Raw genomic sequence first — 15,516 nt, 5'->3', positions numbered from 1 at the left:
CTTCATTTTTTTGCCGGACGGACAACTCCGTTGTGTGTGAAATAGCCCTAACAGTGCATGTTTTCCACGGTTGTAGTATGAAATGTCGACAATCAGAATGTCAACACCAGAATGTTGAAAGGTTCTAGATGGCAGAATGTTGACATGGACATTAGCTCGACAAACAGTATGTCGACATTCACAGATGTCGACACGGCTAAAATGTTGACATGCTCATAAAGTCTGCATTTACCATGTCGACACCAGAATGCTGACACACATTTTTTTTGCATATTTTAGACTAAACCTAACCCCTAACTCTAAGCCTGACCCTAAAAATAACATAAATTCACCGTCGCCATGTTAAATGGCGACATTATGAACATGTCCATATTTTAACCATGTCGACATTTGTGAATGCCAACATTCATTCCTATGTCTGTGTCGACATTCAGACCGGATACCGTTTTCCAGATCATCTAGCTGGAGCACAGGTGTGTTAACTAACACAATAGATCTACAGGTGGCACTGATTATTCCTGAGGATACCTGGAAAACATACACTGTTCCATGAGGACAGAGGGGTCTATGTACTAAGCCTTGTGTGGAGATAAAGTGAATGGAGATAAAGCACCAGCCAATCAGCTCCTAACTGCCATGTCACAGGCTGCATTTGAAAAATGACAGTTAGGAGCTGATTGGTTGGTACTTTATCTCTGTTCACTTTATCTCCATCCAAGGCTTAGTAAATAGACCCCAGAGTTTGACAAACCATGCTCTGTAGAATCACCAAGGATATTTCTTGATGGTGTTAAAGGACCAGATGAATTTTCTATGCAATAGTCAATAACAATAGTAATGTGGCTAATGTGGGAAATATAAAATGAAAATTGTCAGAGATCCCACAGTAGGACTTATATTGTTCCTGGACGTAGGAAGAAATGTAATCAGCAAGATGGGTGCATTAAACAGGCACTATAATTACAGTATTATTGTTTTTCACTGGCTCTGTACAGAAGGCTTTTGCAATACTGAAAAACAGTGAAATAAAACCATTTACTGTATGCCTGCTTCATTGATGAAAACACTTCTATTACTATTTCCATCAGGCAAATGGCTCTTTTTATTATGTCTCCTGAAGTTGGCAGACTCTGCTGCTTTAGGTCGGAATGACCTTCAGAATTTGTTTTCTCCTTATTAGAAGTTTTGATGAAGACTAATAAAAAAACTGAAGACACCAGCGATTCTTAAATGCAACTTCTCAGATATACAAACCATAAAACCTCTAGCATACAGGGAGATGTATCAAACCTGTAAAAGATGATGGGTGGAGAAGTTGGCCATTTTAACCAACCAGCCTTTAGCTATTATCTTACAGAATGTACTTGATAAATGATAGCTAGAAGCTGATTGGTTGGTTGTGGGAAATTACACCACTTGTCCTCTTTAGAAGGATTGATAAATCTCCCCAAACTAAAGGTGCCCACACACTAGGCAATATTTTACACGATCAGCCCGATTCCGACGCATCGGGACGACAGATCGTGTAAAATATGTCCTAATCGTGAGTCTCTACTCACGATTACGATGCCGATGCGCGTACCCGCTGGTCGTACATCGCATCTTCAGATCTTGCCTGCTGCAGACAAGATCTGAAAATCTTATCACGATGCACTGGAATAATATAGGATGCACGATAGATCGTGGGTCAATTTGGATTGTTTTTAACACCAAATCGTGCCCACGACTGCAGGGGGAGAAATCGGTCACGATATCGGATTGTGACCTGAACGCCTAGTGTGTGGGCACCTTAACACAGAATGGTCCTTGGCTGATCTCCTTATCAGCTGGAAAAGTTCATAGCTGTCTCCAAATCCATACATTACTACTAACCACTTTATCTACGTATGGGATCACAATTGGAGGCTGAGACACGCCCTGAAAATGGGATTTTGCTGCCACTCCCTGTCTCCTCCCCAAACGATCCCTGACTGCCAATCACTTTGTGAAGTAATCCTCACTGCAAGCGACTTCGCAAATGTACCTTGGTGCGTACGCAGTGCGACCGTGATGCATGCACAGTCGACCATTAATCGCTCAGCTGCATTAATATGGGAATAGCGTACATCTCTGAATAAAGGGCCAGCGCTAGTGCACTGCTGAACGCAGATTGACGATGGTCGGGAATCTGCAAAGGCGCCTGACCCGTTCTGAGCATGTTCCGATGTTCCCGCAGATTATCCGATACTGCATTATACAACGCAAGTCAGATAAGTAATGCATACAGGAGACATGATTACACCTAAGCTGAATCAGGCCCCAAGCCCACAGTCTGATCATACACAGGCAACACAGGGAGTAAAAGTGAAGGTAAGGAAAAGAAATAATAAAAATAAAACAGATGAGCCTGGATACTTCACTCGATATTATGGTCTGGTAGATCCCATACTGTTTTGGGTTGAGTCAGGAGTGGTTGGCCCTGTATTATATGTTAACTTTGTATGTGTCTATGTGGCATATTTATCAATATTCGTGAATTTGTCCCAATAATTATAATTTGTTATCACCACATAACGCAGCAATAAGAAATTATGTATCGTCGGAATTTACCAAAAATATCATGCAGGGATAGAGGTTCTGATAGGAGCCGATGAGGTCACTTTACTGCCGGGTACAACACGACACAGCTATTCAGTATGCGTAGTCAGCTTTCCCGAGCTTGGTAAATTTCAAAATTTAGCAGCCCCCATAGAAACTTTTGGTGGTTGCTTTTGCAATACAGAAATAGCGTGACTGCAGCAGATATCGGACATATATGCTGCGGTTCCCCCTTTCTTTCAAACATTCTTAACAAAAGTAGGGTACAGTACATCCGGAAAGTATTCATAGCGCTTCACTTTTTCCACATTTTGTTATGTTACAGCCTTATTGAAAAATGAAATAAATTCATATTTGTCCTCGAAATTCTACACATAATACCCCATAATGACAACGTGTAATTTTGGGATAAGGCTGTAACATAACAAAAAGTGGAAAAGTGAAGCGCTGTGAATACTTTCAGGATGTACTGTATGATATCATTGAGGTCCATAAAAGGAACACAAAAATACGTGTACCTAGCATATGTTTTCCTTGTGCTCAACAATTTAAGCAAAATATGTTGTGTAGTAAGGTTAAAGTCAGGGCTGGCAACAGAAATCATGAGGCCAGTATAATCATGTACTTGTAGACCCCCCATCCCTCTTTGGTAGGTACAGGTTGGTCGATCATCAGCACATTCCCAGTGTATTTAGAATTATCCCACCCCCGTGTCTCTCCAGCACCATCTCTGTGTGCTTCCAGCTTCATCCCCCCTCTCTATCTCTCCATCTCCAGCCTCATCCCCCCTCTGTCTAACCATCTCCAGGCTCATCCCCCCTCTGTCTCACCATCTCCAGCCTCATCTCCCTCTCTGTCTCACCATCTCCAGCCTCATCCCCCCTCTGTCTCACCATCTCCAGCCTCATCCCCCCTCTGTCTCACCATCTCCAGCCTCATGCCCCCTCTGTCTCACCATCTCCAGCCTCATCTCCCTCTCTGTCTCACCATCTCCAGCCTCATCCCCCCTCTGTCTCACCATCTCCAGCCTCATCTCCCTCTGTCTCACCATCTCCAGCCTCATCTCCCTCTCTGTCTTACCATCTCCAGCCTCATGCCCCTCTTTTCTCCATTTCCAGCCTCATCCCCCTCTTTGTTTCACCATCTCCAGCCTCATCCCCCTTTCTGTCTCCATTTCCAATCTCACCCCCTCTCTGTCTCTCCATATCCAGCCTCATCTTCCTCTCTGTCTTGCCACTTTGAGCCTCATCACCCTTTCTGTCTCTCCATTTCCAGCCTCATCCCCTCTCTGTCTCTCCATCTCCAGCTTCACAACCCCTTGTGGCTCCCCTGCCATTCAGCCGTGCAATATCATGATGTCACGCATGTTCATGTATTCACTGCAGTGACACAGGCAGGGCAGGTGGCAGCCGTCAGAATCTGGACTGGACTCCGAGGTCTACTGAATGACTGGGGCCCCTTGGAGTCTTGAGTCTTGGTATAAATGTCCCTCTTGTACCCCCTGTCCATAGGCCTGATTAGCGTGCATGTAATATGTACTCAGTGTTATCAGCTTTATGATAATGCAACATATCAATTCACAAAGAGGAACTTATATCACTGCTTGGTTGCAGTCTTATCGATAGAACTTATATCACAACTTGGCTGCCTCCACCCTGTACTCCTAACTATGCATCACAGCAACTGCTTTCACTCTTATTATATAAAGCACAATTTGTATACTTACAAAGGAAAAGTCTTCAGCATTCCGACAGAGCAGCTTAGGAAATATGGCCTGTCTCTGAAATAGCTCATCCTGCTCAAAGATATTCCCATACATGAAGCCGTTCATCATGGTGGAATGGGCATGTATGTCAATGTAGAACTCCAAATTGGTTTTCTGTTGGGACAGGAGATAATGGGTGAATCTAAAACATTCCAGCACTACAGAATTGATCATTTACAGTTTATCAGAGACATCAATTGTATTTCCAATTGTAACCAGCCTTCTCAAGGCAAACCCTGACACCCGTCATGGATTGAGAATGTTACAGCCTAAGGGGCTCATACTGAGTCGGACTGATCTCTGTGAACAGGCGCAAATAGTGGGTTCTTTTTATATAGAGCATGTACAGATGAGAATTTACGCATTTTTGCATATGTCCGCCCTATTCTGAGTTGGACTGAACCTAGCCGGATTGGTCTTTCTGAGAAATTAGCCAGCAACAATGTGTTCAAATGGAACCACCATGGAAGTGTTGTGGATGTATCAAAGGCTCTCATTCGCATGGGAAAGGGAAGCCAGTATATGACGGATGTCTTGCACCTAGCATGGGGCTGGCGCACCTGCCAATACTCATGATGACTGTTGTGGTGGTTTGTATAACATTAATGGGCAGCACGGCTTTCCGCTAGATGTAGATGCATGGACCCCCTACAGATTCTCACATGAGAATACTACAGCCACTCTGCGTGTGACTCAGATTCAGCCCTTAAGGTTGGGAGCCCATAGTTCATAATATGTTTTTCTCATCTCTACCACCAAGGGCATACTTGCCGACTTTCTGGCAGCGCCCTCTGGCAGCGTGACGGCAGAAATGGTGCGGGGGTATGGTGGCTTGATCATGTCATTGCGGTCATTACCAGGATTGTACAGCAGGGGGCGGGGCTGCGATGACGCGATTCACCACAAATCGTATCATTGGGCCCCTCCAGTCCACCCACTTTCTTCAGGTGAGTGAAGGGGGAGCAAGGAGAAGTGGGCGGTACGGGGGGAGGCGAGGCAGTCCGAGAGACTTGCCCTCTCCTGGGGGCGCATAGAGAGCCCCAATTTTCGTGAGCCTCCTGGCCCTTGCAGACTTCCTAACCATGGCTGTGCAATTCCGTTGCCCATTCTGGGTAAGATTAAGCTTACTCAGATGGACGATGACCTCGGATGCAGCCCTCGGATCTTTGATACTGGCAGGAGGTGTCTGTTGTCATCAAACGTCTCCTGCTGCATTAGCTTGTAAAAGCATCGCACACAGGGCCTGATTCAGAGACGGAGGCTCTGAAAGAGCGCTCGCTCTGAATCATTGCTTTTTTTTGGTGCGGCCTCCTGGCCGCTCGCATAGCTGTGGGTGACCACCCACAACTATTACGAGTGGCCAGGATAATGGTTGCGATGGTCAAGACCATCGTGACCATCGGGCTTGCGATGAGACCCTTGCGGTAGGGTCTCGTTGCCGCAAGCCCCAGAGAGCTTCAGGCTCTAATAGAGCAGGAAGCTCTCCCACTGACATCACTGGTGATGTCAGTGGGGCCGACCACAAATGGCAGGCGTTCGCTTGGGAATGCCTCCGTTTGTGAAGCCACCCCCATGCCACGCCTACAAAACGGGGCAAGCTGTCGATCAACATCGACAGCCGCCCCTTTTGTAGTGAGCCACGGAGCGAGTGCTTTTTGCGCTTACTTCGGGGCTCGCACACGCGCAGTGTGCACGCCGCGCATGCGCACTGGCATACCATCGACCCGCTGCTTGCGAGTGGGTCTGAATCAGGCCCACAGTCACAAAGTCACAGCAGCAATGCTAACAGCGTTCATATCTGAAACAGGCTTAGACCTCGGATCACTGGTTTCATTCATGGACTCTTGTAGGTGAGGAGTTTGTATGTTCTCCATATGTTTGCTTGGATTCCCTCCAGATTTCCTCTCACAGTTCAAAAAAAATAGGAATGATTACAGTATGTCAGCATTCACTTAGGTCGACAAGGTTAAAATGTCGACAAGTTCAGAATATCAACATGTGTTTTTATTTTATTTTATCCTAAATCTAACCCTAAACCTAACCCCTAACCCTACAAACTGACAAAAAAACACATGGCGACATTCTGGTGTCGACATGTTAAATGTCAACAATCTAAATGTGTTGACATAAAGCCTGACATGCTTTACACTGACTGTGAGTGCTGTTTTAAATTGTCACATGCAACCCGTTGGTGAGTATTGCACCTTTACACTCCATAATATGGCTTATATACTGTATTACAAGGAATTAATTACATAAAGGCAAAGATTATGCAACGTTTATTGGTTATAGTTAGCCTACTGCTGTGCCTTTATATGTACTCATTATGCTTGTCATGTGTTGTTTTTCTCACTTGTCAACTCTAGGCATAATATAAATGTGAATTGTTATTATATTAAAAATATTTTCTACTTAAAATTAGAACAGGGGGGGAATTAGTATAGATTGCATACACAATATGTACCTTAGTTTAGATATTAATGTTAGATTTGTGATTATAAACGTATTTAATGATTGAAATGTTACACTTGTTTTGAAATATTTTTTTTGCCAATTTATCACAAACTGCATTTTTAATGTGGATGGGATACATTATTTTCACCGAAATTCGCAAAGCGAAAATTTATATTTTTGCTGGGTGTTTAGCAAAGAACTCTTGCCGGGACTCAGGTTCCGATGAAAGCACGTCCCAGCAAAGAGCTAGAAGCGTGAACGGCGAATGTGTTTCAGCGGAGGCCGACGGGGAAGCATCTGGAAGCTCCGTAATGCGAAGTTTAGCATCCATCAGCTTACCAGCACCTACAGAATGCTATGGAGGCTGCTTTGCAGTTAGAGGTGGAGGCACCGGTCCGGATATCAGAATAATTTGCTGAGCTCCCTCCTTGTTACATTAGGGGATCCTTAATATTTGCAGGTACCCCCCCAAAAACATAATGTAATATATTTTACTTGTAACTGATAACATCAAAGCAGTGTTCTCACTTGCTCATCTGCTTCAGTTGTGCCTGTCTTAGCAATACAGCTGAGGAAATAGACAAAAGAATTCTTCTGAATGCTCCTTTGTGTGAAAAGTAATCTAACTCCAGGTGCCTAACACACTTTATCTATGAGGCAGAACCAATATTTTAAATGCAGTCGATCAGTTCAACAGACATTGGTAAAATCAGTTTAGCATAAGACACCTGTGCTACCTGTTTCAGCAATGTGACTAGTTCTTACTGTATGGACTTGGAGGTGAGGGCTAAGGGGAAAGCGCAGGGAGCATGATAATGTAAATTTGTATTATCATGGCTCCCACCCTGCCACTGCTATGCACAATGACACAATTTATCATGCATCAGGGGATGTGGCTATGGTGACACAGATTCGTGCATCAGTTGTCAGGGCTATGAGATGACGCGTTTCCCAGTGAATCACATCATCATTACCCTGCCCACTTCTCATGGAAAAAAAGTGGGATGCAGGAGGGTGGCCTACTCTCACAGGAGGACTTCTCAATATTCAAGAGTCTCTTGGGCATTCAAGTAGGTAAGTATGGACTAGTTCCTGGTGAACCATAGACTCTATTCTCCCGGAAAGAGACTCCCGAAAATTTGGTGTTGCTCCCAGCCACCCGGAACAGTGGGTGAGTGTCAAGGAGTCAAGCAAAGGTGGGCGGTCCAGGTGCTGACGATGTGATTCGCACTGAATCATTGTTGCCCCGTTTTACAATGCCTGTTATCAGGACCTGAGCAGAGAGAGAGAGAGGGACTCACGAGATAATGACAACATCATCTCATGGGACCTGTAGCTCCACATCGGTGAGATACAGTGGGCACTAACTATGATAGACACATAACACAACAGTACCAGTCCAGACCAAACATTAGGCTGGCCCGGAGAGCAGGGCCATTTCAACGGGCTGGAGCTCCCAGTGTGAACCTATAAAATATGCCCCCCCCCCCACAAAAAAGCTTAATATAGTAGAAGTGGTCTCACAATAAGAGGCATGTTATCAAATTAAAAGACTACCTTATGAATACATGACGTTAACATAACCATAGGATTAGGGTCAGCAATACCTGTTAAAATTTCCATAGAGATAAATAACAATGCTCCCCATAGAGCTAAATAACAATGCTCCCCATAGAGATAAATAACATTGCTCCCCCACAGAGATAAATAACATTGGTCCCCACAGAGATAAATAACATCGCTCCCCCACAGAGATAAATAACATTGCTCCCCCACAGAAAATAGCACATGTCCCGGCCAACCAGCCACCCCTTGTATGTCCCCAGCCAGCCTGCTCCCCCTTCTGTGTCCCCAGCCAGCTTTCTCCCCTTTATTTGTCCCCAGCCAACCCTCCTTCTGTGTCCCCAGACCGCCAGCCCCCCTTCAGTGCCTCCAGACAGCCAAGCCCCCTTCTGTGCACCCAGATAGCTAGCCCCCCCTTCTGTGTCCACAGCCAGCTAGATCCTTCTGTGACCTCAGGCGGCCTGCCCCCTTTTGTGTTTCCAGACAGACTGTCCCCCCTTCTGTGTTTTCAGACAGCCTACCTCCTTTTGTGAACCCAGACAGCCTGTCCCTCCATCTCTGTCCCCAGCAAGCTACCCCCACTTCTATCCCCAGCCAGCTAGCCACCCCCACTTCTGTTCCCAGCCAGCCACCCCCTCTTCTGTCCCTAGCCAGCGACCCCCACTGCCCACTGTTGTCCCAAGCCAGCTACCCCCACTTCTGTCCCCAGTCAGCCCCACTTCTGTCCCCAGCCAGCCAGCCACCCCCACTTCTTACCCCAACCAGCCTCCCCCACTTCTGTCCCCAGCCAGCCACCCCCTCTTCTGTCCCCAGCCAGTCAGCCCCACTTCTGTCCCCAGCCTGCCACCCCCACTTCTGTCCCCCGCCAGTCACCCTCTTCTGTCCCCAGCCAGTCAGCCCCACTTCTGTCCCCAGCCAGCCACCCCCTCTTCCCACTGTTGTCCTCAGCCAGCTACTTCCTCTTCTGTCCACAGCCAGCCACCCCCACTTCTGTCCCCAGCCAGTTAGCCCCCCATCTGTCCCCAGCCAGCGACCCCCACTGCCCACTGTTGTCCCCAGCCAGCCACCCCCTCTTCTGTCCACAGCCAGCGACCCCCACTGCCCACTCTTGTCCCCAGCCAGCTACCCCCTCTTCTGTTCACAGCCAGCCAGCCACCCCCTCTTCTGTCCACAACCAGCCAGCCCCACTTCTTTCCCCAGCCAGCCACCCCCTCTTCTGTCCCCAGCCAGCCACCCCCCACTGCCCACTGTTGTCCCCAGCCAGCCACCCCCACTTCTGTCCCCAGCCAGCCACCCCCTCTTCTGTCCCCAGCCAGCCACCCCCACTGCCCACTGTTGTCCCCAGCCAGCTACCCCCACTTCTGTCCCCAGTCAGCCACCCCCACATCTGTCCCCAGCCAGCAACCCCCACTGCCCACTGTTATCCCCAGCCAGCGACCCCCTCTTCTGTCCACAGACAGCGACCCCCACTGCCCACTCTTGTCCCCAGCCAGCTACCCCCTCTTATGTCCACAGCCAGTCACCCCCACTTCTGTCCCCAGCCAGCCACCCCCACTGCCCACTGTTGTCCCCAGTCAGCCACCCCCACTTCTGTCCCCAGCCAGCGACCCCCACTGCCCACTGTTGTCCCCAGCCAGCCACCACCTCTTCTGTCCACACCCAGCAACCCCCACTGCCCACTCTTGTCCTCAGCCAGCTACCCCCTCTTCTGTCCACAGCCAGCCACCCCCACTTCTGTCCCCAGCCAGCCACCCCCACTGCCCACTGTTGTCCCCAGTCAGCCACCCCCACTTCTGTCCCCAGCCAGCGACCCCCACTGCCCACTGTTGTCCCCAACCAGCCACCCCCTCTTCTGTCCACACCCAGCAACCCCCACTGCCCACTCTTGTCCCCAGCCAGCTACCCCCTCTTCTGTCCACAGCCAGCCACTCCCACTTCTGTCCCCAGCCAGCCACCCCCTCTTCTGTCCCCAGCCAGCCACCCCCTCTTCTGTCCCCAGCCAGAGACCTCCACTTCTGTCCCCAGCCAGCGACCCCCACTGCCCACTGTTGTCCCCAGCCAGCCACCCTCTCTTCTGTCCACAGCCAGCAACCCCCACTGCCCACTCTTGTCCCCAGCCAGCTACCCCCTCTTCTGTCCCCAGCCAGCCACCCCCTCTTCTGTCCCCAGCCAGAGACCTCCACTTCTGTCCCCAGCCAGCGACCACCACTGTCCACTGTTGTCCCCAGCCAGCCACCCCCTCTTCTGTCCACAGCCAGCAACCCCCACTGCCCACTTTTGTCCCCAGCCAGCTACCCCCTCTTCTGTCCACAGCCAGCCACCCCCTCTTCTGTCGCCAGCCAGCGACCCCCACTGCCCACTGTTGTCCCCAGCCAGCCACCCCCACTTCTGTCCCCAGCAAACGACCCTCGCTGCCCCCTGTTGTTCCCAGCCACCCCCTCTTCTGTCCGCAGTCAGTCAACCCCACCTCTGTCCCCAGCAGCACTCTCGCTTCCCTTACCTTGACGGCTCCTCTCTTCCAGCAGCAGCAGCGGGGGGCGAGCAGCGGGCTCCACTCCTCTAGCAGCGGCAGGTGGGCGGGCTCTTCTCCTCCAGCAGCGGCAGGCAGGCGGGCTCCTCTCATCCAGCAGCGGAGGTGCAGGTTGATGCCATGATGTTACGCATGCGCGCCTTCGCAGCGGCCGTGGAAGAAGGTGGGAAATGGGCGGGCAGCAGGCCGATCCCCTTCCTGGGACCTTGCAGTGGCTAACTACTGGTGTGCTCCACCCCCTCTCTGAGGTTCTGCGGTAAGTGTAACGGCGGGGGAGTGTGCGGTCTTTGGTGTCACCCTTGGAGGAGCCCGCACCCCCCGCACCTCCCTTGTGACGCCACTGCCTGTTATCTCTGCACTATATAGTGGGGGTGAGGCCATGTTGATGCGAACACTCTGTCAAGCCACCTGCATTGCCAAACTATGCCGCTGCTACACCCCATGCTGTGCTGACCTGGCTGTCCCCTCCCAGAGTGGGCAACCAGAAAGTCAGGAAGTATGGGGGCGTGGCTGCAGCATAGATGGGCAGTGCCGGGGCATGGCAGCATGATCAAAGGGTGCAAATGAATTTATATTTCTGCTTGCAGGGATGATAATGGCTACTTTTGCATATAGCGATCAAATACTGGGCAGCTTTGTTTCCACACTGGAATTTAGTATTCAGCTAGGACCAGGGATGTGCGGTCAGGGTAGGCAGAGTCTCCCCTGTCATACTCCTGAGATTTGATATAAAAATGTTGAGAATAATACTAAGAAGATATTTATAACGTATAAACATCTTCTTTGTTTATTGTAATAATTTTTATAGTTAACACTCACTAGCTTTGTTGAGCTCCCTCGGACTGCAGGGAGATGAGAGATGAGGCAGCAACAGCTCAGCCTCGCTTCTGTATAGTCAGACACTGCTTGCAGAGCTGGGGGCGGGGCCACACCACAGTCAGTAAGCTGCACAGAAGAGAGCTAATAGAGGCATGCCTCTGAGTATGGGGGGGAGCGTGCCTTGAGAACTGATGGACACCTTGGATGTGTCATGTGACCAGGAAATGCACTGCAATGTTTAGAGATCAGTCAGCAGCAGCAAGAGAAGACACATGGATGCTTAGTGTAGTGAGGGGAGAGTTACAGTGAGTAGGGGGTGGGACAGACTCCCAGCACTCAGACCCATTTCCATGTATGCCTCCCCAGCCATTGACCTCACCGCATGTCACTGGCTAGGACACACCCCTTCCCAACTGAAAATCTCTATGCAAATTTTAAATCTGCCCCGCCTGCAGTGCAACACGGTTCTACCAAGGTGCAAATTACTCCTTTTTTTATTCTGTCCTAACTCTGCCTTTATTGTATAGTAGGTGTCGGCAGAGGTGCTTTAAGCAAGGAGGGGGCCCGTATGCAGGCTCCGATAGGGCCACCTCCTCTCCGGCACTGCAGTAGACTCTGACAATGTGCCAGAGCTTGATGCTGTCAAATAGATACCTCCTTTATTCAAGAGATATTTACTGTAATATACGTCTTTGTGGATCTTGAAGATTTCTATCTGTAAAGTACCAGGCATACTAATATCACTTTCTTGTAAATACATACAGTAACTAAAATGGAAAACTGAGCAGTGGCTTGCACAGAGAGTTTGCTCCTTCATTGGAGAAGCAATTAAAAATAAGGTGAAGCAAAGCATGCTGGAATTAAAAGGGAGAGTGATTGTCATATAATTTGTCTGCAAAGACAAGGAGAAAGTAATAAGTTGTTAGCTGAGAACCCGCTAGATGCTGAGAGCTGTCTTTTAAGGGAGATGCAAGAGATACCTCCTGCTATGATATTAAACTCATCATTTTCTGCTCTGGAGGTGGAATTCAAAATGATTCAACAGACGACATCTAAACAGTCATTTTTCTACTTAATTCCCAGAAGTGACTTTTTTATGTGGTTACGAGCTAGAAGATATGTGCTGTTTTTATTCGTTACCCTGTAATTGCCTTGAGATCAGGTGACCCTGTGTACCTAGCAACATTCTTTTTTTCCCTCCCTTTAGCTGGTAAAACAAAAGCCGCTTTCTTCCTTCTGCTTTGTCTACACAGAAATGGAAGGCAGACGCCACACGCGCAAGGAGATCTACTACCATCCAAAGATCCGCTGCATAGTGGATATTTGATGATTTATTATCCTTCTTTTTTTTTCTGTATCTCTCGCTCTTCAGGGAAGAAGAGCATCTTCATCATACTGGTCAGCGATGTAAGTTTTGTTTCTTTATCCTACAAGAGATGTGCGCTGCTGAGAAGAGACATACTACAGAATTTATACTTTTAAGAGGTCACTTTTTTTTTTTTTTTTTTTTAATCAAAGTAGAGAAGACTTTATATGAATAACCAATGTATGAGAGGGGTTAAAATAGGTAAGGTAATAAGACCTGTCACGTGTGTAATGTTCTCTATTTAATTCTGATTTCCTGCCAGGCCAGAGCAGGTTGACCACTGCTTCCCTTCACGGCCATTAGACTGTGGGCCTGATTCAGAGCCGGACGCTATTTGCGCTCGCTCATTCAGAAAAAGGGGCCGGATATTTTAATAGAGCGCTCGCTCTTTGCGGTCTGTTGACGCCTCTATGACTGAGCGAGCGAACGAAATATGCGCTCGCTATTTTGTAAAGACGCCCCCTGGCCGTTCGCATCATACGTCATCTCCGCTGTTTATTAGATTAATCGAGTACATCGAAAGGCGTCTGAACTGCTCACAGTGCTTGTGGTAAGATTTTCCTACCGCAATCATGCGAACTGTTCAGGCTAAGAGACAACCAAGTGACGTGGCCGATGACGGTTTGTTAATTATGCACACCCTTAAAACGCCCGTTTTGACCGTTTGGCATGCCTGCGTTTGGATCTCCACTCCCCGTTTTCAAGCACCTTCCCCTGTTACCACCCACAAACGCCTCATCCTGTCACTCAAATTAGCAGGCACTCGCTATTTTGCGAACACACGATTTCCGACCGCAATGACTGGTTGGCGCATGCGCATTACGATCCATACACATGCGCAGATGTGCGAACATCGCTCGGAGCGAACGAGCGGCTGCTTACGAGCGGCTCTGAATCAGGCCCAGTGTCTCTTATCATTCATACTGTCCTAACATCAGGTGTAAGATGGCGGGGCTGGCAGAAACATGGTCAGACACTGAGGTGCATTGTGTGATCAGATTTCTGCGTCTTAAGGGCACATCAGCAGCTGAAATTCTTTGCCAACTTGTCAAGGTATATGGTCATAATGTCGTCACGGAAACAGGTTTGGGTTTGGAGCACTGCCTTTGATAACGGCAGGACAGGTGTTCAAGATGAGCAGCAATCCGGCCGGCCAAGCACGTCCACCACAGATGACAATTAGTGCCACATTGAAGGTCTGAATCAGAAGGACATATGCATTGGAGTTAGTGATATTGCTGACGAACATCTCAGTGGCTACTGTATACAAAATCGTTCATGAGCAACTGGCGTACAGGAAAAAGTGTTCACGCTGGGTACCGAAGCAACACACAGAAGTTCACAAAACCAATAGGATGGGAATGTCTCTCGTGCACTTGACGCAGTGAGGAGGGAGCGCAGTTCCTGCAGTGTATTGTTACAGGCGATAAAATGTGGGTGTATCATGTGACACTGGAGATGGAGCAAGCATCCGTGAAATGAAAACACGCATCGTCCCCACCTTCAAAGCAACTCCATCAGCGAAGAAGGCCATGGCGACCGTGTTTTGGGACCACAAGGGCGTGCTTCTTGTTGATTTCCTCTCCAAGGAAGATACTGTGAATCCTGTCCGCTATTGTGACACATTGAGCCGGTTGCAGAGGGCAATTCATTGCTGCACGATAACGCCAGGCCACACTCAGCCAACCGCACATGTGAGTTGTTACGGCGCTAACATTGGGAGGTACTAGACCATCCTCCCTACAGCCCTGACCTGGCACCAAGTGATTTCCATCTCTTTGCACCATTGAAGCCAGCCGTTATGTCCAGGCGATTGACTCTGGTTTCTTCTATGCTGGGATAGATTCCTTGTTGTACTGTTGGAACAATTGTTTAGTCAAGTATTGGGATTATGTGGAAAAATAACCTGTACCAGGGCCATACTATTGATTATACAGATATGTCCTCTTGCATCTTTGCCGCTTACATGGCAAACGTGCGCACACATCGTGCCATGCTATTTTCTGCGGCTTGTGGCAAAGATGCAAGTGGACATATCTGTACGTGTATGTACGAGTTAAATAAATTGACCCAATGAGAGGTATTGTTACCTTATTTATTGAACCACCCTGGTACTGAAAGAAAAGAAAACCTCCTTGCGATAAGCACAGTTAAAATGGAGGAATATGACCACAGGAGTAACATCCAGTCTGTTATTTCCTCAACACTAACGATCCCCTATATGCAGTATAAGAAGATGCTTTTGAAGACAGCTTCAAATTTACTATAATTAACATCGTAACTCACCGTGGCTGCCGGAGCAATTCATCATTGCTCCGGCGCGGTGACAGCAGATGCAAAATCAGCTGTCCCCGCGAGCGGCTTCACTGCTCCTTTTCGAAGCAGTGAATGGGAGTGCGCATGAGCGACCTACAGGTCACGTATACGCAGGAGAGCCCCGAC

The 15,516-nt window shown here is 48.5% G+C and overlaps 1 protein-coding gene across 1 annotated transcript in view; it reads right to left on the bottom strand.

Moving 5' to 3' along the window:
* The window catches only part of AGBL4 (AGBL carboxypeptidase 4), a 2,679,639-nt gene that overhangs the window by 236,409 nt on the left and 2,427,714 nt on the right, over window positions 1-15,516 (bottom strand). Inside the window, exon 10 of the mRNA XM_088479301.1 lies at window positions 4,304-4,456. Coding sequence (XP_088335427.1) covers window positions 4,304-4,456 — 153 coding nt within the window. The remainder of the gene's footprint in view (window positions 1-4,303; window positions 4,457-15,516) is intronic.

The sequence above is a fragment of the Taudactylus pleione genome, unplaced genomic scaffold (assembly GCF_031769625.1).
Source record: "Taudactylus pleione unplaced genomic scaffold, aTauple2 ptg000230l, whole genome shotgun sequence".
Classification (NCBI taxonomy): Eukaryota; Metazoa; Chordata; class Amphibia; order Anura; family Myobatrachidae; genus Taudactylus; species Taudactylus pleione.
Note: the sequence above shows the minus strand (reverse complement) of the source record. Positions and strands in the feature narration are given on the sequence as shown.